The sequence below is a fragment of the Elephas maximus genome, chromosome 13, assembly GCF_024166365.1.
Source record: "Elephas maximus indicus isolate mEleMax1 chromosome 13, mEleMax1 primary haplotype, whole genome shotgun sequence".
NCBI lineage: Eukaryota > Metazoa > Chordata > Mammalia > Proboscidea > Elephantidae > Elephas > Elephas maximus.
Window position 1 is genome coordinate 14,010,871 of NC_064831.1, and position 23,623 is coordinate 14,034,493.

The following is a 23,623-nucleotide window of genomic DNA, read 5'->3' on the forward strand; positions in this document are numbered from 1 at the left end:
GTGTTACTAAAGGTATTGTCATTCACTTTGGGACATTTAGGAAATTCAAACATGCAGAATTGCTTTTCTGCACCATCCTGCACTTTCTATTTGGCCGTATTAAATACTGTGATAATCCAGGCAATATCTATTAAATCAAGAAAAGCAATTGCCAGATAATCATATTCTACGATTATATAGGTTATTCAGATGATAATTAAATCATTAATAAAACCAGATTTTTTAAAAAATCAATCTTTCACAGATATGGTATGAAATTTTTATAAAAGCTATGGTATACATCAAGTTGGTGGCAGACTTTAGGTAACATATTCCGCCTTCATTGAATTGTGTATTTCTGTTGGAGAGACAGGAGGGAGAGAGGAGAGAGGTCTTCTGAAGCTCTAAAGATTTTGCTGTATTTAATAATGACTATAAATAAAGAATTGTGGATAATTAAAAGTTTAGCACATGAATTCGCTTCTCATTAGAGCTTTGTGATTTTGTTTTCTTATGGGAATTATGCAAAGAAAAATAAAGACCCAAATCTTAACACAAGAAATGAAATGATACTGGAGCTAGAAATGAAAAATTTCTTTTTAAATTCTCATAGAACCCAGACTTTCTGGGGCCATGGATGCTAGCTGAACCACCAAACTATCACCCTTAGATAAGTTTTAAACCTTAAACTTTAAACCTAAAATATTCCCTAGAGCCTTCTTTAAACCAAACAATAGTCTAGCTTAATTAGTTAAGAATGTCTGCCTTCAGCATTGTGCCCTTTTAAAGGATTATCTATATGGGATCAGATTGATAACAGCAACTTGAAAAGTCAGGTAGGAAGCTTAGGGGCAGTGAGATTGTTAACGTGGACAAATAATTTGGAAAAGGAGGATGAGAATGGTTGTGCAACTTGGAGAATGTAATCAGTGTTACTGGATTGTACGTGTAGAAATGGATGATGTATGTTTTGTTGCAGGTATTCTCAACGACAAAAATAAGTTCTTTTTAAAATTTACTTTGAGAATCTATTACTTTAAGTAATGGACATATTCCCTGAAGTAAACTTGAACTCACTAATGTAAAAATGGTGGTCCTCTTCCTCTCCCAGACGGAGGGAACCTGCCCCAACTTTCTGAGGAGTGTGATTAAGGGACAATGGTTGTGAGACTTGGTACTGTCATCGTGGCAGTGACAAACTGGGATTGCTTAGCACAAGTCCACTGGTTGCCCAGATGATAAAATTTGTTCTTCTAGGCAGAGCTGTAAACAGAAAATGTTGACTTTCTCTCTCAGATACCAACCAGCCATTTAAATACTTGTTAAATGTATACAGTCAAGAATGCAACACTGTATCAGGCTATATATTAATCCAAGAGGAAAGCAGTGCCTATTATTACTTACAACCTTTACTCTTACCTTAAAAACAAAAACCAAACCCATTGCTGTCAAGTCGATTACACTCATGGCACCAGGCCTCTCTTCCACAGAGCCTCTAGGTAAGTTCGAGCCGACAGCCTTTAGGTTAGCAGCCAATTGGAAACCACTTGTGCACTCAGGTTCCTGACTTACCTTACTACAGGCTTAAAACCTAGTGCCACAGAGCAGTGACATGCAGACACCTGAAAAGAAACATTTTCTAAAAATTGTAGAATATTAAAACTACCTGTTAATGTTAAAGATGAGGAAACTATGACTTGGCAAAACAGAAATGACTTGATTTAGCTCATTTGGAGAAAAGGAGATTATATTTGTTTTCAATTTAATATATATTTAAGTTGTATATACCTTAAAATTTCTCTTTCCAAATATGAACTTTTAAATATTACAGAGTCATCTGATATTAAATATTGAAATTGCAAATATTTCATATTTCCTTTTCACTAATGAACTATGCCTAGGCAGTAAACAAGGAGCAAAATTTCTTGGTTTAAAATTCAATTTCTTATGATTTTGTTTAACTGCAGTGGGAGAAACTACAGATGACCACAAGTGAAAGGCGGAAGATATTCTGCTCCGTCACATTTCACGTGATTGCCATCACCTGCGTGGTTTGGTCCTTGTATGTATTAATAGACCGGACAGCGGAAGAAATCAAGCAAGGCAATGATAACGGTAAGAGCACGCCTTTCGTCTTTTTTCATCTTGAACGCTAATGACGAGGTCCAGAGGTGGACAGAGAAGACATTGCCCCAGTTTAGGTCTTCATTTGGGACACAGTAGCAAAACCATTCTCAGCGGTGGCAGCTGAGCTTCCTCCGGTTATGTTATTAATATTCTGACTATAAAGCAATGAATTAAAATGTGAGATTTTTAAAAGTCCAGGTAAAACTTGGTAGGAAGCAGTACGTAGACGTCATATGCCCCTTCAGGTTTCTCAGGAGCTGAACAAGGACCAGGTTCTGCCTGCTGGGAAAAACACAGACAGTTGTGGGAAGAAAAAAAAAAAAAAGTTTTCGTTGCTTCTTTTAAAGTGTGAATAAGATAAGAACATTTTATAACATGAGTGTGTACTATATATTTCATAGGGTAGATTATGATTTGAAAATTTGAGTGACACTAAGTTTGATTTTGAAGGATGTTGTCAAGTGTGCAAAGAAAGATGTTTAAAAATCGTTCAGAAAATTTCATTAATTAAGGGTAGGGTTGCACAGCTGATTGTTGTAATTGCTGTCAATAACCTGTACATTGGAAAAAGTTGAATTGGCAAAGGTTGTGTGATAGATATATTTACAGCAATAGCAAAGGAAAAAGAGTAGCTGCCGAGGCTACTTACATACAGCCAAACGACTCATGGGATTTGGTTCCTTGGTTTGGAGGTTTAGGGTTATGGTTTCATGGGACACCCCACTTAACTGGCCTAATAATGTGCTCAGTGCTTCTGTTCTACCTCCTAGTTCATTGCACAGTGCCTGGAGTCTTATAAGCTTGCAAGCAACCATACAAGGTACAATGATTGGCCTCTATCCACCTGGAGCAACAGAGGAAGAAGGAGAGTCAGGAATAGGAGGGGGATATGGAATGTGTGGCTAACTGCCTCCATGAACAGCTGCCTCCTTTGCCATGAGGCCGTAAGAACTGGATGGTTCCCAGCTATCATTACTAAACATTTTGATCAAAGATTCCATAGAAATCCTGACGAAAGGGGGAAAATGCAGAACAGAATTTCAGATTCTCATGGACTCCAGACTTCCTGGAGCCATGCAGGGTGGATGAACCCCTGAAACTATTGCACCGAGATGATCTTTAAACCAAAAATATTCTTTGAAATCGTCTTAAAACCAAACAATAGTTTCGTTTAACCAGTAAGAAATGTCTGCCTTTAGCATTATTCTCTTTTAAAAGCTACCTATACGGGATCAAATTGAGAACAGCTACTTGAAAGATGAGATAGGAACCTTAGGGGGCAGTAAGTTTAGGTTAATGAGGGAGAAGCAACTCAGAAAAGAAGGGTGAGAATGCTTGCATAACTCAAAAAATGTAATCAGTATCATTAAATTGTACATGTAGAAACTTCAGAAAAAAGAGAGAGAGGGAATGTTGACAGGTTGTGACAAATGTAACTACTGTCACTGAAAATTTGTGCAGAAATTGTCAGATGGGAACCTAACTTGCCGTGTAAACATTCACCAAAAACTCAATAAGATATTATTTTAAAAAATCATTATGGTGTTTTCTAACTTTTAAATGGATAGGTCATTTAAACCATAGGCAAAAATAGGAGACACAGTCACTATAAATACTGTTCATTTTCACCTCTGAGGGTACTCAACTCTGTTTCGCATCTGGCTCTATGAGCTTCAGTATAGAACTTAAGTCATAGTTGGTAAGACAGTGCAAAACAGCCAAAAAAAGGGAAACCACTGGTGAATTTGAACGGAGAAATTGTTCAAAGGATAATATTGTAAGTTTGTAGTGTTAAGAAAAATGTTCATGCCTCATCCAAAAAAAAGGGGGGGGGCGGGGGGAGAAGTAAAGGAAGGAAGGTAGACAAGAAAGGACAGGGCTCTGTGTCTTTGTCTCATTTCCTAAGTGCAGGAAGGAAGGGCGTCCATTCCCCCGCTTGTCCTCACGGTGGCAGCAACGCACACCAGCGTTTGCTCTCCGGCCTCGGAGCCAAATGGGGCTGGGTGAGTACAAGAGACAAGTGGCTGGAGGGAAGGGGAGGGAGGCGACAGAGTGGCAGATTCCACTGTCCTCTTCTGAAAGTCCTCTTGAAGTCCAAATACTACAAAAATAGGCATTAACTCATTTATATATAATTTATATCAAACTACATCTTTTGCAATTACATTATGCACTGTTCCTGAGATGCTTGATTAAAAAATGTCTTATTACTTCCCTATTAAATAAATCCCTTGAGGGTAGGACTTTTTTTTTTTTTAACCATAAGTAGAGGTTTTTTTTTTTTTTTTTTTTTAGAGGTATAGGTAACAGCCCAAGCCAAGCACCAGAAAGTGCTACAGATGCTGCAGTCGTGAATGTATGGAAAAGCTACCCCATGTTACTGCACCCGCCACAGATAGTCCCTGGCTCACGACTCAAGAGTTCCCTTGTCGGTTCCGTCCCGGCAGCTCTGTCATAAGTCAGTTTTGACATACGATGAATACCTTTTTTTAGGTTTCGTTACCATTGCCTTTTATTATCAGTACCTTTACGAATCTGATCTTTGTCTTTGGAGGTTGGGAACATTACCTATAAATATCTGAGTGAACATCTGAGAATGATAACATCAGCAAATTATGAACTACAACATGTATGTAACATATTATTAACGATAAGGCGTACCAAAAAAAAAAAAAAAAGACGGTCATAAGTGCAGTTCGTTGTAACTTGAATGCGCCATAAGTCGGGGACTACCTGTACTACCTGAGGCCTCAAGTGTTTCCTAGAAATCAAGGGCATATCTGATAGCCGGGACAGTATTTTTGGATGCTTAACTCAAGGGTTCAGTGTTTAAGACTATAAACTTTTCCCGAGATGATGTAGTCTTGCCTTCTCCCCATGGTCACCCTGACCCAGAGGGAAAACAGCACCTATGGCAGACACGAAAATCATGCCCCTGTCCAACTACCTGGCACCCCTCTTTTAGATAACTTTCCCATAATATCAGCTCAAAAATACAAGTTAAGCTTGTTAACATTTTATTTAACACATCATGGCACTACTGAACATTACAACTGCACCTTCCCTGCTTTCGCTGATCAAAATCAGTCTATGATGTGCTCAAAGGCATTATTTTCAGTTTCTTCTCTTTCTACGCTCAGCAGAGCAAGATCACAGTCTGCCTTGACCCATGGAGGCTCTCAAGTAGAAAAGTATTTGTTTCAACTTGCTGAATGGCACCCAGGGCACGTGCCATACCTGCTATACCTTAGATACACCTCTGCCCAAAGCTGGTCTGGACATGTGAGGGGAAAAAGGATTAAAGGCACCTCTCCTAGAGGTAACAAGAAGCAAGCTTGTGTCACCCATATGTGGACCCCTCTCTTAACATTCATTTTATTCAACCCCCTTCTAAGCGATGTGAGTGAATAGTTATCCCTTATCCTACAGTAGACATGATTGTCTCAACTGCAGCCACCAAGGCCTTTCCAGAACCCAGGAAACCCAGGGCCCCTTGTTTCCTCCCATTCTTCTCTCTCTGAGTATCCCCGTGTCTTCTCTATGCTAACAACCCCCAGGTTTACCTCCAGCTCCTACTACACTCCAAGCCATGCTCCTGAATTCCTCCACCTGAAGGTCTTCCAGGCACCCCAAAGTCAACGTGTCCAAACTCATGATCCACTATTCCTTCCCACTCTAATATATGTGGGAATGGCATCATCACAGCCAGTAACCCAAAACAGAAATCCAGCTGCCATTCCCAGCTTCCTCCATCTCACTTTTCCCTTAAATCAATCACCAAATCCTATTAATTCTGACTCCTGTGCCTCTGGCATCCATCTGCTTCTCTCCTTCCGGCCAGCTTTCTTGTGTGAACTATCATCTGTTACTTGAGATCTGCAACAGTGGCCTAATTGGTCTTTCTCCAATTTTACCCTTCTTCAACCCATGCTCAATACTGTAATGATAGAAAATTTACAAAAACACAAGTCTAATCATGTCCTATCCCCTCTTAGCCATTACTCTTAAAATATAACCCAAACTACTTAATGAGCCTCTGCTGCTCCCCAAGACCTGGCTCTAGACAACTCTGCGGAATATTCACATTAACCTCCAGAACCTTGCTCAGCTGTTCCCTCTGTGGGAAACATTTCCTTGCAGCCTCTCCCTTCCACCACCGCATGCAACCCTCACTCACAGAATCTCACACACCTCCCTCACCCCGACTTAGCTTCTGAGGTTTATCTTAAGCATCACTTCCTCTGGGAAACCTAGGTCAGCTCCGTGAACTACTCCTACCACAGTGTTTCCGAAAGTGCGCCCTGGGCCAGCAGCATCAGCATCACCTGACCAGTTGTTAGGAATGCAAACTCTCAGCCTCTGCCAACTCCAAACCTACTGAATCAGAAGCCCTCAGGGTGGGCCCAGCGGTCTGTGCCTTAACAAGCATTAATGGTGATTCTGATTCCCACTGAAGTTTAAGAACCCTAGCACATGCTCCCTGAGCAGCACGCACGAACCCTACCCCACCCCCAGTGATTCTCACCTTGACTGCATATTAGAATCACCTGTGTGATTTCCAGACCACACTACAAAGCCTGGGTTTTATCCACAGAGATTTAGATGTAATTATTGGGAGTGGAGCTGCAGCAATGATATTTTTTAAAGAGCTTCTTATGTGTATCTGGAGTCCCTGGGTAGTGAAAATGTTTAATGTGTTCTGCTGCTAACTGAAAGGCTGGAGGTTGCAGTCTATCTAGAGGTGCCTTGGAAGAAAGGCCTGACAATCTACTTCCAAAAAATGTCATTGAAAACTCTATAGAGCACAGTTCTGCTCTGACACAGGGGTTTGCCATGAGTCAGAGCTGACTTGACAGCAACCCTTTTTGCTTTATTGTTAGATGATTCTAACATGCAGCTATATTAAAGAGCTCTGCCTTCCATGAAGCTTCCATTATCACAACTGCAATGCGATCTTCCTTTGGTATGAGGAAAAACAAAACAGACTCCGTCTGTCTTGCTCACTGCCATATCCCTGGTACTGAGCACTGTGTCTGGGACTGGCAAGGTGCCCCATCAATGCTGTAGAAGGAATAATAGTGTGAATGCCTTATGCCCAAGCTTTTCCATCTTTTATTTTTCTTTTAGAATTTTCTCCAAAACATTGTTTCTTTCTCAGTTCAGGGTGGGTGCAGGATTCCAGATTCCAACCTTGCAATGGACTGTCCTTCAGACCCCTCTGTCACACTATTACCAAACACAGTGGGTTCACCACTTGTACTCTGGTTAAGAATAACTAAGACTCACGCAGATTGAAAGCAGACATTGTTCATTACTTGCAGCACGTAAGAAGACAAGGAGATCCGTCTCAAAGCTCTGTCTCCCCGAACAACGGGCTGGAGGGAGTTTTTATGCTATGCAGAAAAGGGGAAGCCATACATATTGATTAAATTCCTGGAAGTGGCATGTATATTTACTGTGGGGCTGGGCTAGGAATTAGCATAGAAGTAGCAGATGGACCCCTGCTTCTGAAGTCCGGTGATTTTTAGTTTCTCAGAGCTCAGGTTTAACTTCAGGTCACTGATTGTCTCAGAGCACATGCGCAGGCATCTGGTTTCAGCTGGTTTCTCTAAAAAACATCTGTAAGCAGGGAAATTAGGATGGGGGTGCGGAGGCTTGCCATTTTGCCTGCAGTCTGCTGGCCAAAGTTATCCTGCAAAATCCTTTGCTGGCACAGCCCCCGGCTCAGGGTCTGTTTCCTAACTGGTCTCAGCATTTCTTAATAAAAAAGATCAAATGATATTCAAGGATCAGGTTTCTGCCCTATATCTATTTTAATTATTTTCAGTTCTGTAAGGACAACTGAAAATGAGTAACAGTTATCTTTAGTGTTCAGAGCTTTTGAATTAGGAAGCAAGACACTTATCAAGAAGTGGTGCCCTGGTCATGTGAAAGTAGTGCGATGCAGGAGGCAGAAGACAAGGTATTGATCCCTGTAATGCTTCCATCATTCTGGAGACAGACATGACCCTTCACACAGCGATTAGTTAAGATACTATCTGAATAAAGAATATACGAGAGCAACAGTGGTGTCTGTACTAAGGGGAGGGCGGTGATAAGAATCATCCACACTGGATGCAGGCAATAAAAGGTGTAGTATCTGTAGAAAATTAGAAAAAAAAAAAAAAAGCTGTGCCCATAACTACTCCTCCAGAGCCACTTGCCAGTGGGACAGCTACTAACTTGGACGACTTCAGTGGAAACCACTCCTTCCTGTAGTGACTTTTGTAAAGACCATCATCTGCACTTAAGTTCCTAAGGTTTATGTTCAAATTATATTTAAAACCTTACTTTCCAAAGGATACACTTAAAGATAGTGGGGGCATTTGTATGCATTGTTATCATTTTAATCTCCCTTTGACATTGGAACTTTTAAAGCTGTTGAAAAATACTGTATAATTTAAATGTCAAAATATTTTAAATCTATCTTGAAAACCTTCAAAACTATTTGAAGAGGAACAAATTGTTCTTCATCAACCAGAATTGAGGTTGAATATAAAACAACAAAATCTTTTGAACTGCAATGGCAATACTGGAAGGGGAAAAATCCTTCATATGTGCTACAGTGGTGTTCTTAGAGATTAAATATGCATGACACGCCAGATAGCACTCTGGCTCCATTCTTGGTCCTTGAAAATTTAACACCTTCTTGCCAACTGTTCTCTTTTGCCTTATGTTTACATATTCTAGAACAATGATCCAGTGTATCATGTGTGTTAAAAACAAAACACAAAATACATAGCAAAAAAAATAAATAAATTTATACTATCTATTAAAGAGACTGGAAACCCTGGTGGCATAGTGGTTAAGTGCTACAGCAGGTAACCAAAGTGTCGGCAGTTCGAATCTGCCAGGCGCTCCTTGGAAACTCTGTGGGGCAGCTCTACTCTGTTCTAAGGGGTCGCTATGAGTCGGAATCGACTCGACGGCACTGGGTTTTTTGGTTCATTAAAGAGACTGTAGGTACCCCAGATTGTTTAAATATATGTATACCACAAGGGACTAGCATAACAAACTGATTTTGTTTACATGCCTGACTCTGTTGTGAGCCTGTAAGCTCCTCCTGGCAGAGGTCATGCCCCATTACGTATTTGGAGAGCACCCTGGTATTAGTAGGGGCTCAAAAATGTTGGCTGGCTGTGGCTGACTCTTCAGGCCAAGATCTATGGCCACGCGATACTCGTTAGCTGTTACCATCGCTTAGAGTATGGTTAAAAATCACTCCCTTACAATCCATACAATTTCTTTTCCGACAGTGTTATTTAAACATCCCCTTTGAAAACAATTACATGTGGCGTATAACATCCCAAATATAACGAACATGGCTTGAGCTAGTTGTCAGAAGGCCAGGGCTCTAGTTCTGCCTTAATCACTGGCTAGTTATCGTGAATAAAATATTTCAGCACTCTCGAGCTCAGTTTTCTAATTTGTAAAACTAAGAAAGCTGGATTGAGTGTCCTCTAAAGGTTATTTATATGAGTCATTTTTCAAAGACACCATGAACTTGACCTTGTATCAGATAAATGAAACCATTCTCTTTATAAAAATACTGCACATGCATCACACATGCTTGTTCACAGTGAAAATTACCATTAAAATAAGTTGAGAAAAAGGTTATGAATATGTGAAACTTTTTTTAATGTATCCAACTGAAAGAAGCAACCAGAATAAAAATACAGGGGAAAACCAAAACCCCCATTCACACACAGCCTTACACCGACACATTTTGTAACTGTGCACAAAGAACCAAAAATATCCCAACCTGCCAGTGAGATGCTTTTCTAAATATGCACTGTCCCTGCAGCTGTTAAATGAGGCAGGTAATGCTGTTTGGTGATTTAAAAAAGCTTTTAGACGTACTCCAGGTGTCTCCAGCCACGTGATCTGCTACATAAAACATAAAGAATACTTAGAGAATTCAAATTTAAAAACTGGAAGGGACTTTAGAGATCATCGAGTCACTTGTTTTAAAAATAAGGAACTGAGTAATTTGCCTGTCCCCCAGATACATTACAAACACCCACCTGGGGCCTTCCAGTTTATCCGATTCAATTTAAACAGTAAACAAAAAAGTAAGATGTCACAGGCAACCTAGCCTATATGCTTCCACTGGAGAAGGATGGGGACCCTACTCTATTACCAAGGGAAATATATTTTCAGAGGAACAATATTGTTGGAAAGTAAATGAGTCTGAAAGGGCCCAGTGGGTATAGCTTACAAAAAGCCCATTGACATCACGGTCTGAACATTTGGCGTAAACGCTTCCTAATGAATCTCATACAGTCAGTTGCTACTTTGGCATTAGGTTCCTTTTCATTTATTGTTGGTGGAATTTCTGAGACTTTGCCCTGCTGAAGGGATGATAACTGTAGGGACGCCTGGGGCACAGGGTGGAAGCTGTAGTGCTGACTAAGTGCTAGTGGCTGGCCTGGCCTCTCACTGCATGTCTCCCCTCCTGGATTCTGGGGGCTTTCATTACCTGAAGTCAAGGCGGGACCCCCAAAGGTTGCAGCCCAGTGAAGCAGAAAGATCTTATCGGTAAGTGTAAATGAAAGCTCTGCTCTTAATCTACTGTTTGGTCAGCTAAAGGTGTATAGTATTCAGATCACTCAGATAACAACAATAACAACAACTGTTATCTACATTGTGCTTTCTGTGTGTTCTAAATTCTGTTGCCGTAAGGACCCTATAGGACAGAGCAGAACTGCCCCATAGGGATTCCAAGGAGTGACTGGTGGATTCGAACTGCCATACTTTTGGTTAGCAGCCACAGCACTTAACCACTGTGCCACCAGGGTTTTCTTCTATGCATTAAAATTAAAAAATTATGCATTAAAAAAATTGTTAATGCATTTAACTTACTCTAACAACACTTTGAGGTAAATATTATCATTACCTACATTTTAGGTGATATATCAGTGAGCTTTTGTTATATAACAAAGGAACCCAATATGTAATAACTTAAAACCACAACCATTTATTTAGCTCCCAGTTCTGCAGATCAGTTGGGCATCAATTCTGGTCCAGGCCAACCTGGCTGATCTCTGTGGGCCTCACTCATGTGTCTGCAGACAGCTGGCACAGCAGTTGGGAGCTGGATGATCAATGATGGCCTCCTTTACATGTCTGGCAGTGGGCATGCTGTTGGCTGTTGTGACAGGAGTGATTGGCCGCGTGCTTTTCATTATCTAGAAACCTGAGCCTGCCTTCTTTGTAGCTGCAGTGTTTAAAAGAGCAGCAAGAGAGAGTAAGCCACAATATGCAAACCCTTTTAAAGTTTCTGCTCATGCTATGTTTGCTGTTGTCCCACTGGTCAAAGTAAGTTACATGGTTAAGGCCGGTGTCCACGTGGGAGGGGACTACCGAAGGGCATGTTTACAGGGAGCCATGAGTCAACTGGGGGTTATTACCGCAAGAAGCTCTGATGGATGAGAAAACTGAGACCAAAGAGGATAACAGACAGCAGTCCTGATGCCTCAAGGGAATGAAACAGCTACCTGAGTTAGGATGGAAAAGATGTAAAAATTAAAGTAGCTGATTCTTAGGAATAAAATCTATAACCCTTAAGATTGGACGGAAAAGATGTAAAAATTAAAGTAGCTGATTCTTAGGAATAAAATCTATAACCCTTAAGTGGGGATTTTGTACATGAAAACAGCCCTTGCAAAGTCTAACTATAATAAAGGAAATCCTAGTGGAGGTTTGGGGGTATCTGTTCTGAACTACAAAGAAATTGAGTAAAAGTCTGAGTCATTTTAAACTAACACAAACAGAGGCAGAAAACCTAAACAGATCCACAACAAAAGAAGAAATTGAAGATGTCATTTAAAAAAAAAAAAACAAAAAACTCCCAACAGAAAAAAGCCCCAGCCCAGGTGGCTTCATTGGAGAGTCCTACCAAACATTCAGAGAAGAGTTGACACCAATGCTACTCAAACTATTCCAGAACATAGAAAAAGAAGTAATGCTCCCTAATTCATTCTATGAGGCCAGCTTAATCCTGATACCAAAGCCAGGCAAAGTTACCACAAAAAAATAAAACTACAGACCAATATCCCTTGTCTTAGAGTAACCATCTGTACTCTGATAAAATAATTGAGAGATTTATTGAAAGAAGAGAGACAGCTCCAGCTGGGAATAGACTGAACTCCATGTGGTAGAATACAGTAATTCAAAATGGCAACTCAACAGTGACTTTTTACAGGAGGGAAAACAATGGATATGAAACACATTACTTTATTGGTGTTTACAAGCTTAGATCACTGAAAGACATTACTCAGTTGGTGGTAGATCATTTTATGGCAGAGCTCTTGGTGATGGGAACTTGTGAAGCATGGATTCTTATAGCTGAACTTGTAAGAAGGACTTCCTGTGCCAAGCTCTGTAAGATGACTGACTTAAAAGTGTGTATGTCTCTTTCTTAGATTTGGTTACAGTGTGGCAATTACACGGGTATGTGATAGGGAGGGGTCTCAGTGTAGTTACATCATCATTACCGGACATTCCTCTCTTAGAAACCGGACAGAAGATGGCTGCTACTAGCATGAAAATGGAGCCAGCAAACAAGGAACTGAACCCAATCATCAAACAACAGCCAAAATTATTCCTAATAGAAACTGAAAGCATTCCCCCTGAAAACAGAAATGAGACAAGGATGGTCATTATCACCACTCTTATTCAATATTGTACTGTAAGTCCTAGCCAGCGCAAGAAGGCAAGAAAGGGAAATAAAGGGCATCTAAATTGTAAGATAAAAGTAAAACTATCCCTATTCATAGACGACATGATCCTATACATAGAAAATAACAGAGACTCACAAGAAAGTTACTAGAACTGATAGAAGGATTCAGCAAAGTGGCAAGGTACAAGATCAACATACAAAAATCAGTTGAATGCCTCTACACTAATAAGGAGAACTGTGAAAAGGAAATCAAGAAAACAATACCATCTCCCATAGTCCCAAAAAGGATAAAATACTTAGGAATAAATCTATCCAGGGATATAAAAGACTTATTCAAGGAAAACTACAAACTACTACTGTAAGAAACAAAAGAGACCTGCGTAAGTGGAAAAACATACCATGCTCATGCATAGGAAGACTTAACATTGTGAAAATGTCAATACCACCCAAAGCGATCCATAGACATAATGCAATCCTGATCCATATCCCAACAACGTTCTTTAACAAAATGGAAAAACTAACACCAGCTTTATATGGAAAGGAAAACCCATTGCCATCAAGTCAATTCTGACTCATAGCAGAGTAGAACTGCCCCATCGGGTTTCCAAAAGCAGCTGGTAGATTTAAACTGCTGACCTTTTGGTTAGCAGCTGAGTTCTTAACCACTATACCACGAGAGCTCCATATGGAAAGGAAAGAGACTCCAAATAACTAAAACATTACTGAAAAACAAAGTAGGAGGCCTCACACTTCCCAATCTCAGAGCTTACTATACAACCACAGTAATCAAAACCACTTGGTACAATGACAGACACATAGATCAATGGAACAGAATTGAGAACCTAGACGTAAATCCACCCAGCCATGGACAGCTGATCTTTGGCAAAGAGTCAAAGTTCATTCAATAGGAAAGAGATAGTTTCTTTAACAAATGGTGCTGGCAAAACTGGATATCCATTTGCAGAAAAATGAAACAGGATCCATACCTCACACCATACATAAAAACTAACTCAAAATAGATCAAAGACCTAAATGTTAAACCTAAAACTATAAAGATCCTGGGCGATAACACAGGGACAAAGCTAGGGTTCCTAATCTATGGCATAAACAGACTATCAAACATAATTAAAAATGCACAAACAACAGAAGATAAACTAGATTACTGGGACCCCCTAAAAATTAAATATTTATCCTCATCAAAAGACTCTGCCAAAAGACTAAAAAGAGGATCTAAAGACTGGGAAGAATTTTTTGGCAACAACATATCTGACAAGGGTCTAATCTCTAAAGTTTATAGAAAATTTCAACACCTCAACAACAAAAAGACAAACAATCCAATCATTAAAATGGGCAAAGGACATGAACAGACACTTCACCAAAGAAGACATACAGGTAGCTAACAAATACATGAGGAGGTGCAGTGATCATTAGCCATTGGACAGAAGCAAATCAAAACTACAATGAGATACCATCTCACCCTGCAAAAAATGGTACTGATCAAAAAAGCAGAAAATAACAAATGCTGGCAAGGTTGTGAGGAGATTGGAACTCTTATACACTCCTGATAGGACTGTAAAATGGTACGACCCCTATGGAAAATGGTATGGCACCTCCAAAAAAGCTAGAAATAGAAATACCGTATGATCCAGCTATCCCACTTCTAGGTATATATCCTAGAGAAATAAGAGCAGTGATATGAATAGACATATGCACACTCATGTTCATCACAGCATTATTCACAATAGCAAAAAGATGGAAACAACTTAAGCGTCAACAACAGATGAATGGATAAACAAAATGTGGTACATACATACAGTGGAATATCACACAATAAAGAACAGCGAAGAGTCCAGAAAGCATTTTATCACATGGATGAATCTGGAGAACTTTATGCTGAGTGAAATAAGTCAATCACAAAAGGCCAAATATTTTATGAGACCACTTTTATAAAAAGTCAAAATAGGTTTACACACAGAAAGCAACATTCTTTGATGGTTATCAGGGATGGGGGGGGGAGGGAAGTTATACTAGGTAGTAAACACGTTAATTCTGATGAAGGGAAAGGCAATATACATTATGGGGGAAGTCAGCACAGTGTGACCAAGGTAAATGAGGACACTGAGAGGTACGCAAGAACAAAGCATAACTGTGATAAATACTGTAACATATACAATTCTGCAACAACAGTAATAGCAACCAAAACTTTGTCAGTGGTTACCTAGGAGAACACGTACGCCGGCTAGGTGTGGGAGGGCGTATGAGAGTGCACGTGCATGCATGTGTAGGACAGCGTGGGCATTTGTACATACATACTTGTATGTGCTGCATACGTATTCATATATACCACAGAGCACATGGGGGCACAGTTATGGAAACTTCTTAGACATATCCAAACACCTCATGGGACTGAGTTACTGGACTCAAGCTAAAAACTATAGTCTGGAGGGACATGTAGCACAATTGGCATAACATAGTTCATAAAGAGAATATTCTACATCTTAGTTTGGTTAGTAGTGTCTGGGGGTCTTAAAGGCTTGCAGTCATCTAAGATACAACTACCGGTCTCTTCCTGTCTGGACCAAACAAGAGTGAAGGAAACCAAAAACTCAAGAAAGAAGTTAGTCCACAGGACTAATAGCCCACATGAACCCCAGCCTCCTCTAGCCTGAGACCAGAAGAACTAGATGGTGCTCAGTGACCACTAACACAGCTATGACCAGGGACATAATAGAAAGCCCTAGTTAGAATGGGAGAAAACTGTAGAACAGAACTCAAATTCATAAAAAGGACCAGACTTACTGAACTGATAGAGGCTGGAGGAATCCCTGAGAGTATCACCCTAAGATACCCTTTTAACCTGCAACTGAAGCCACTCCTGGAGGTCACCTTTCAGCCAAGTAATAGATAAAAAATAGATAGACCCGTAAAATAAACCATAACCCTTGTGAGGAATGTGCTCCTTAAAACAATCAACTGTACAAAACCAAACTGACAACATTTGCCCAAGAGCAAAGATGAGAAGGCAAGGAGGGGCAGGGAAACTGAATGGACGGAAACAAGGAAGGCAGGGTGGAAACAGGGAGAGTGCTGACACATAGTGGGGATAGCAATCAATGTCATGGAACAAATCATAAATAGTTGAATGGGAAACTATTACGCTGTGTAAACTTGCACCAAAACACAATAAAACTTTCAAAAAAAAAAAAAATCTGAGTCATTTGGAATTTGGATATTTCTTAGCAGGAAAGAGTTTCCAGACGCGAAGATGAAGAAATCGTGACATAAAGCAAAGGAGATAGTCATAGGGGTCTTGTTTACTGACAGTGCTCCAGTCTCAGGTTCCTGAGGGGGAAACGGTGTTATATAATCCAATCCCTGTCTCCCAACCCAACCTCAAGGGAGAAGGGAGAGAGGGGAGTGTAGGGGATTTATGTGAAAAAATAACTAGCAAGTTTAACTTACCTTTGCAACTTTTCATTCAAATTCTATAAATACAGTTACTTTGACCCAAACGACCTAGTTTTCCTCCCTGGCTTGCCAGAAAAATCTTTGCCCAGGTTTATACTCCCAGGGGTCCAGGATAAACTGTGGGGTCCATCTTCTTTGTCTAAAGTGCTTTCACTCACTCTTTAAATATAAATTTCCCTACAAATTGGGAACTTATTTCTGTGACTTCGGTGGTACTACACTTCCAGGCAGAAGTAATGCAGCATTTCTATTCTTCCAACTCTAATCTGTGAAATCTTCAGTATCATGGTGGTGGTCAGTATCATAATGCAGGACAAATCCACAGATCATCTTAAGCCTTTCCTAGAAAACCTATCAGCATTTTGATTGTTTTAGGATGGCATGGAAGATAGTGCAGCTCTCAAGTGCCCTCAAGTATCATGTATATGCAATTATAAAAAAGAGGCCTGGGAGAATTTATTGCAGTAATCATATGTTGAAACTATTTGAGAATTTATTGCCCATTCTTGTATGACTGGCATGACATTGTGGAAAATGAATCAATCAAATGAATCTATTATGAAGGACATGATTCCCACTTCCTTGGAAAATAGCGGTGAAAAAAAATCTGCTCTTCCAATTCCTGTCCAAGGATTTCCAAGCAGGGCTTCAAACTGGTTCATTCCAGTTTGACGCCCTGCTGATCACCAGATAAGAATCACGTGGGGATAGATAAGTATCACCTGGGGATCCTGTTAAAATGTAGATTCTGATTCAGTAACCTGGGGGATGGAAAGGCAAATTCCCAGCAGGGTGTCAGACCGGAACGAACTGGTTTGAAGCGTTGTTTCCAAGTAATGTTTCCCACTAATGCCTGAGGAGTAGGAATGGGAAGAGAGTTTATTCCTAAACCTGCAGAAACTCCTAAAAGGAGATTCTGAGCACAAAGGGGGAGGTAGAGATGGTTCGTGGTGCTTCCAAGAAAGGAATAGATGATTCATCTCACTGAAATTAGACTTTCCAAACTCTTCTCAACTGGCAAGGGTATGCAACTTTGTGCTCCTGGCATTTCCAAGTGCAGGCTACAGCTTCAAAATCCATTAGTGAGGGCAAACAATCCCTTGGGTTAAACAAAGGATCCTTGGGGAAACAAGAGTTTCTGCCTTTCCTTCTTTACCACCACTCTTCCTTCTTGTGCACATCCGTTCCTCTTCACAGAAGGGAGCATAGAAACCACCTAGTCCACAAAAACGAGTACAAGGACATTTGCTAGGTCTTGATAAAAGGAGGCAAGTACTTCTTACCACTGAAAGCAAAACCTATTTAGCCCATTTAGCATCTTCCACGGGTCCTTACAGTGAGCTTTCCAAGACAGGATCTGATAACCTCTCTATAACAGTCTCTTCATAAGAAACAAAAATCTCACCCACTTAGTCAAGGAAAAGAGAAGGAGCAGGCTGTCTCTTTAAAAAGATGATCATTTGGACAAGGAATTTGTACCCAAGTGACTTTTGGTTGTGGGGTTGGAGGATATTCTGCATTCTAACTTTAGAGGCTTTGACTTCCCAGGAACACATAAAGGAAGGATGACTTCAGCAGAGGAAGTCGATTCAGGGCTACCTCATGTAAGAAGTGTATCAGACGGAGTCTCCCAGAATTGGCAGGGAAAATGGCAGCCGTTACTCCTGATCCCCAGGTATAACACAGATTCTGGTTGCTATCTCTAAAAGGAGAGGTGAGGTAAAAGTGAATCAACTCAGGTTGTCCACCAACAAATGCAGAGGCTGGCTGAGAAGTGAACAAAGGCTGTCACCTCTGGTTGTACTGAAAGTACTGATGCAGAATAATCAAAGCTGAAACTTCAAAAGCTTTCATTCATCCTTGAAATATCTACTGAGGAAGGCACTGTGAAAAAGATCAACCGGACACAGCTTCTGTTCTTGTCAAGATTATACATGGCAAATCAGATCTTAGAAGCGAACTCATAGCAAAGGTGAAAAAAAGAATGTGGTACTGGAACGGTGGGAATTCTTGTTCCCAGCTGGACGTTAATTCTGAGTTGGGTTTTGTGGGACAGGTAGGATTCAGACACGCAGGAGGGAAGGAAAATCCAGAGAAGAAACATCTTACACAAAGGCTCAGAAATGGAAAATATCCTAGCACTTATAAGGAACAACTGGCAGTTTGATTTAGCAAATGGAGAGGAAAGCTGCTTGGAATCCATGGAGATTTTCCTAAAAATAGTAGATAAGGGATACTTCATCTCCAGCTTGACTATGGCTAAAATCTTTCTAAACACATAGAAACTATTACCAATATAATAGTTGTTGTTAGGTGCCATGGAGTCGATTCCAACATAACGACCCCATGTGATAGAATAGAACTTCCCCATAGGACTTTCTAGGCTGTAATGTTTACAGAAAAGACCAAGGTGGATGTCAGAGAAGAGTCTGATGCTTGCTCTTGAGTGTTGAGCAGCTAAAGCAAAAGGAAGAATTGATGAAGTAAAAGAACTGAACAGAAGATTTCAAAGGGCATCTCAAGAAGACAAAGTATTATAATGACATGTGCCAAGAGCTGGAGATGGAAAACCAAAAGGGAAGAACACGCTCGGTGTTTCTCAAGCTGAAAGAAATGAAGAAAAAATTCCAGCCTCAAGTTGCAATAGTGAAGGATTCCATGGGGAAAATATTAAATGATGTGGGAAGCATCAAAAGAAGATGGAAGGAATACCCAGAGTCATTATACCAAAAAGAATTAGTCGCTGTTCAACCATTTCAAAAGGTGGCATATGATCAGGAACCAACGGTACTGAAGGAAGAAGTCCAAGCTGCTCTGAAGGTATTGGTGAAAAACAAGGCTCCAGGAATTGATGGAATATCAATTGAAATGTTTCAATAAACAGATGCAGCGCTGGAGGTACTCACTCATCTATGCCAAGAAATATGGAAGACAGCTTCCTGGCCAACTGACTGGAAGAGATCCATATTTATGCCTATCCCCAAGAAAGGTGATCCAACTGAATGTGGAAATTATAGAACAATGTGATTAATAGGCACGCAAGCAAAATTTTGCTGAAGATCATTCAAAAACGGCTGCAGCAGTATATCAACAGGGAACTGCCAGAAATCCACGCCAGTTTCGGAAGAGGACGTGGAACCAGGGATATCATAGCTGATGTCAGATGGATCCTGGCTGAAAGCAGAGAATACCAGAAGGATGTTTACCTGTGTTTTATTGACTATGCAAAGGCATTCGACTGTGTGGATCATAACAAACTATGGATAACATTGGGAAGAATGGGAATTCCAGAACACTTAATTGTGCTCATGAGGAACCTTTACATAGATCAAGAGGCAGTTGTTTGCTTTAGGTGAAGGGAAGGACAATACTCAATACATGGAAGGTCAGCTCAACTGGACTGGACCAAAAGCAAAGAAGTTTCCGGGATAAAATGAATGCTTCAAAGCTCAGCGGAGCAAGGGCGGGGGTTTCGGACCCTGGTCTAAGTCAATTGGCAAAATAATTCTATTATGATAACATTCTGCCTCCCACTTTGAAATGTGGCGTCTGGGGTCTTAAATGCTAACAAGCGGCCATCTAAGATGCATCAATTGGTCTCAACCCACCTGGAGCAAAGGAGAAGGAAGAACACCAAGGTCATACGACAACTAAGGGCCCAAGAGACAGAAAGGGCCACATGAACCAGAGACTTACATCATCCTGAGACCAGAAGAACTAGTTGGTGCCCGGCCACAATCGACGACTGCCCTGACAGGGAGCACAACAGAGAACCCCTGAGGGCGCAGGAGATCAGTGGGATGCAGACCCAAAATTCTCATAAAAAGACCATACTTAATGGTCTGACTGCGACTAGAGGAATCCCGGCAGCCATGCTCCCCAGACCTTCTGTTGGCACAGGACGGGAACCATCCCCGAAGACAACTCATCAGACATGAAAGGGACTGGACAGTGGGTAGGTGAGAGATGCTGATGAAGAATGAGCTAATTATATCAAGTGGTCACTTGAGACTGTGTTGGCATCTCCTGTCTGGAGGGGGGATGATGGGAGGATAGAGAGAGTTGGAAGCTGGCAAAATTGTCACGAAAGGAGAGACTGGAAGGGCTGACTCATTAGGGGGAGAGCAAGTGGGAGTACGGAGTAAGGTGTATATAAACTTATATGTCACAGTTTGACTTGATTTGTAAACGTTCACTTGAAGCTCAATAAAAGTTTAAAAAAAAAAAAAAAAAGCCCTTACAGGGATCCAGACAAAACAAAAACTTCATATCACAGAAAAGAAAAAAAAAAAAAAAGAGGCAGTTGTTTGGGCAGAACAAGGGGATACTGATTGGTTTAAAGTCAGGAAAGGTGTGCGTCTGGGTTGTATTCTTTCACCGTACCTATTTAATCTCGACGGCACCTAACAACAACAACGTTTACAGAAGCAGATTGCCAGGTCTTTCTCCCACAGAGTTGCTGGGTGGGTTCAAACCATCAACCTTTCGTCTAGCAGCCAAACGCTTAACCAGTGCACTACCAGGGCTCCTTTTACGTAATAGCTAACAGCAAAAATTCTTTCAGATGTGGAGAACTCCAAGATGTTTAACTTGTATACTTTACCTTCCTGCAATTTCCTAATAGAAGTTTAGGTAATTGTCTTCTAAAACAGGGTTTCTGCATCTCACCACTATTGCCATTTTGCACTTGGTAATTTTTTGCTGAGGGAGGCTGTCCTATGCATTCTAGAATGTTTAGCAGCATCCCTGGTGTCTACCTACTAAAAACCAGTAGCACCTTCCCCTCTCATCTGTGATAATCAGCAATGTCTCCAGACAAAACCAGACCCCACTGAGACCCACTGGCCTGCACTGGCTCAGTGTACCAGGTGTTCTTCTCCTTGCATAGATGGAGAGAACCAGGGTAGGAGCTAAAAAACCAAAACCAAGCCCATTGCTGTCCAGTTGATTTTGACTCATACTGACCATATAGGACAGAGCAGAACTGCCCCACAGGGTTTCCAAGGAGCAGCTGGTGGATTCAAACTGCCAACCTTTTGGTTACCAGCTGTAGTTTGCATATCTCTTAACCACTGTGCCACCAGGGCTCCAAGGTAAGAGCTTAAAAGGAAAAAAAAAAAAAAAAAAGCCTTCTACATTGCAAATGAAAGGACTCTGCACAAAGAATCCATATTTTTTACTTTTAACTGCCTTTTGATACAAACCACTTCATTACTCAGTGTAAATGGCCATAAAGAGTCCAGATACCTGCCAATGCGGCTATTTACCTGTGAAGGAGTTCCTTGGTGGCACACAGGGTTAAGCACTCAACTACTAGCTGAAAGGTTGGCAGTTCGAAACCACCAGTGGCTCCACGGAGAAAGGCGTAGAGATTTCCAGCCCTGGAAACCTGACGGGGTTTCTAGGAGTCAGAATCAACTCAACGGCAGTGGATCTGGTTTGGGGTTTATGGAACGTTTGGTCCATGATGAAAACACATAAAGCGAAACCTTGAGATGAGGAACTGATCCCAAAGTGGGGCAAAGCTAAAAGAAAGCTGCACAATGGTCAAACATTATTATTGCTATTTTAAAGACGTTATTTTTGATTATTGTATTTGGGAAATTTATAAATAAATATGAAGCATTTTTATACTACAATTTTCTGTAAGTGTCCCTATATTTTTATGCCCGTAAGTGAAAATGTGTCTGCAGGGTAGCAGAATACAAGATAGACTATAATAATCACTAGTTAATAACAGTACTGTCACTGCATACATGTTGGTTGGAAAACACTGGTACAAAGAAATCAACCTACAGTAGCATGTGTCCATGGTTAAAATCTCTTTAGACTCAGACATTCGTAGGACAATGGGACCATCTAAACAGTTGTGTATGCCTAACAAAAATACTGATTAATGATAAATGTCTGGTGTATTACATTCTTGTACTCTAAAATCTCTAAAACCAAAAGTTCTTTTTTTTTGGCCAATGTGTTTCCAAAAATAGCATCTTCTGTTAGGTAAATATAACTGTTTTCTATTCCTTTAGATGTAGCGTTTAACTCCATAACACACTAATTTTCCAGAATAGTGATTTAGGCAGGGAGAGGCATCTTTTCTAATTTTATTATGTTCATAGTTATCCCATTTTACCCCCTACAACAGCATGTAGTTCACATTATTAGAATTCCTCCTGGACTACTCTACAGGCAACTTGCAATATTTTGAAAAAGCATTTGCTTCCTCTGAGACCAGATGGCAAAGAGATTTCAGCTCCCACGCCAACTCCAGAAACTGACCTAGACTGTGGTGGTAGGGGTTATGAAGCTACCGCAGGGATTAGCAGGAGTGCTGTCAGCAATGAGGGCATGAATGCTGTTTACCCACTTTGTGCCACAGACTGGCATCCTGCTCTCCCTCGGGTAGGTCCTGAAGGATGAGTAGGAGTTTGTTATCCAGTAAAGTGGGCAAGCACTCTAAGGCAGAGGGAACGGCAAATGCTAAAGCCTGAACATATGTGAGGGCATGGGATGTTTGGAAAAGAGCTACATAAACAGGACCATGGATAAGCTTTATTAAGTAACGCATTAAAAAAAAAAAAATTTTTTTTTTTTTAAGAGAAATCAAGATGCCAAGTATAACAATAAAGTAAACAGAGGTGTTACGAACATTTATTGAGCAACAAATCTCAGGCACATTAAACTCTCATCAGGCATGATTACAGAGAGAGAGCGTACTTTGGTTAGATAAAGTTTGCATAATTGCATCCTATATTCATTACAGCTTCCAAATACCTAAAAAATAACAGCAGCAAACACAATTACATCCTAGTTGATTCAGAAAGTATGGAAGACTCTGCAGTACCTCAGGGTACTTTCAGTGTGAGAGTCAATTATGCGTCTACTGTCACTGTCCAAGTGCTAGGAGACTAAGCTTTATTTGAGGAAATGCTGGCAAACCCAGCTTTCACTGTAAGAGATTCGGTATTTGACCTACACACGGAACTGAATTCATGGAAATTAATTCAGATATTTTGAGGTATTATCCCATGTTTAAAATGAGGATGACTGTGAATTAATCAAGTCATAAAAATATCCTTGTGTATTAAACCAAAACCAAACCCAGTGCCATCAAGTCGATTCCGACTCATAGCGACCCTATAGGAAAGAGTAGAACTGCCCCATAGAGTTTCCAAGGAGCGCCTGGCGGATTCGAACTTCTGATCCTTTGGCCTTGTGTATTAGGAGCAAGAAAAAAATTTGTGTTTCCAACAGTAAAGGTTCTAATAAATTCCATTTTATATATTTAACCCACTGCAAAACTTAGTTTCAGATTTTATTTTACTGAAA

The 23,623-nt window shown here is 40.6% G+C and overlaps 2 protein-coding genes across 2 annotated transcripts in view; one reads left to right on the plus strand and one right to left on the minus strand.

Moving 5' to 3' along the window:
• MARCHF1 (membrane associated ring-CH-type finger 1) overlaps window positions 1-23,623 on the plus strand; it is a 115,591-nt gene that overhangs the window by 88,832 nt on the left and 3,136 nt on the right. Inside the window, exon 3 of the mRNA XM_049852688.1 lies at window positions 1,947-2,094. Within this exon, the coding sequence (XP_049708645.1) occupies window positions 1,947-2,094 (148 nt within the window). The remainder of the gene's footprint in view (window positions 1-1,946; window positions 2,095-23,623) is intronic.
• TMA16 (translation machinery associated 16 homolog) overlaps window positions 2,090-23,623 on the minus strand; it is a 71,388-nt gene continuing 49,854 nt past the window's right edge. Inside the window, exon 7 of the mRNA XM_049852690.1 lies at window positions 2,090-2,385. Coding sequence (XP_049708647.1) covers window positions 2,277-2,385 — 109 coding nt within the window. The 3' untranslated portion in view covers window positions 2,090-2,276. The remainder of the gene's footprint in view (window positions 2,386-23,623) is intronic.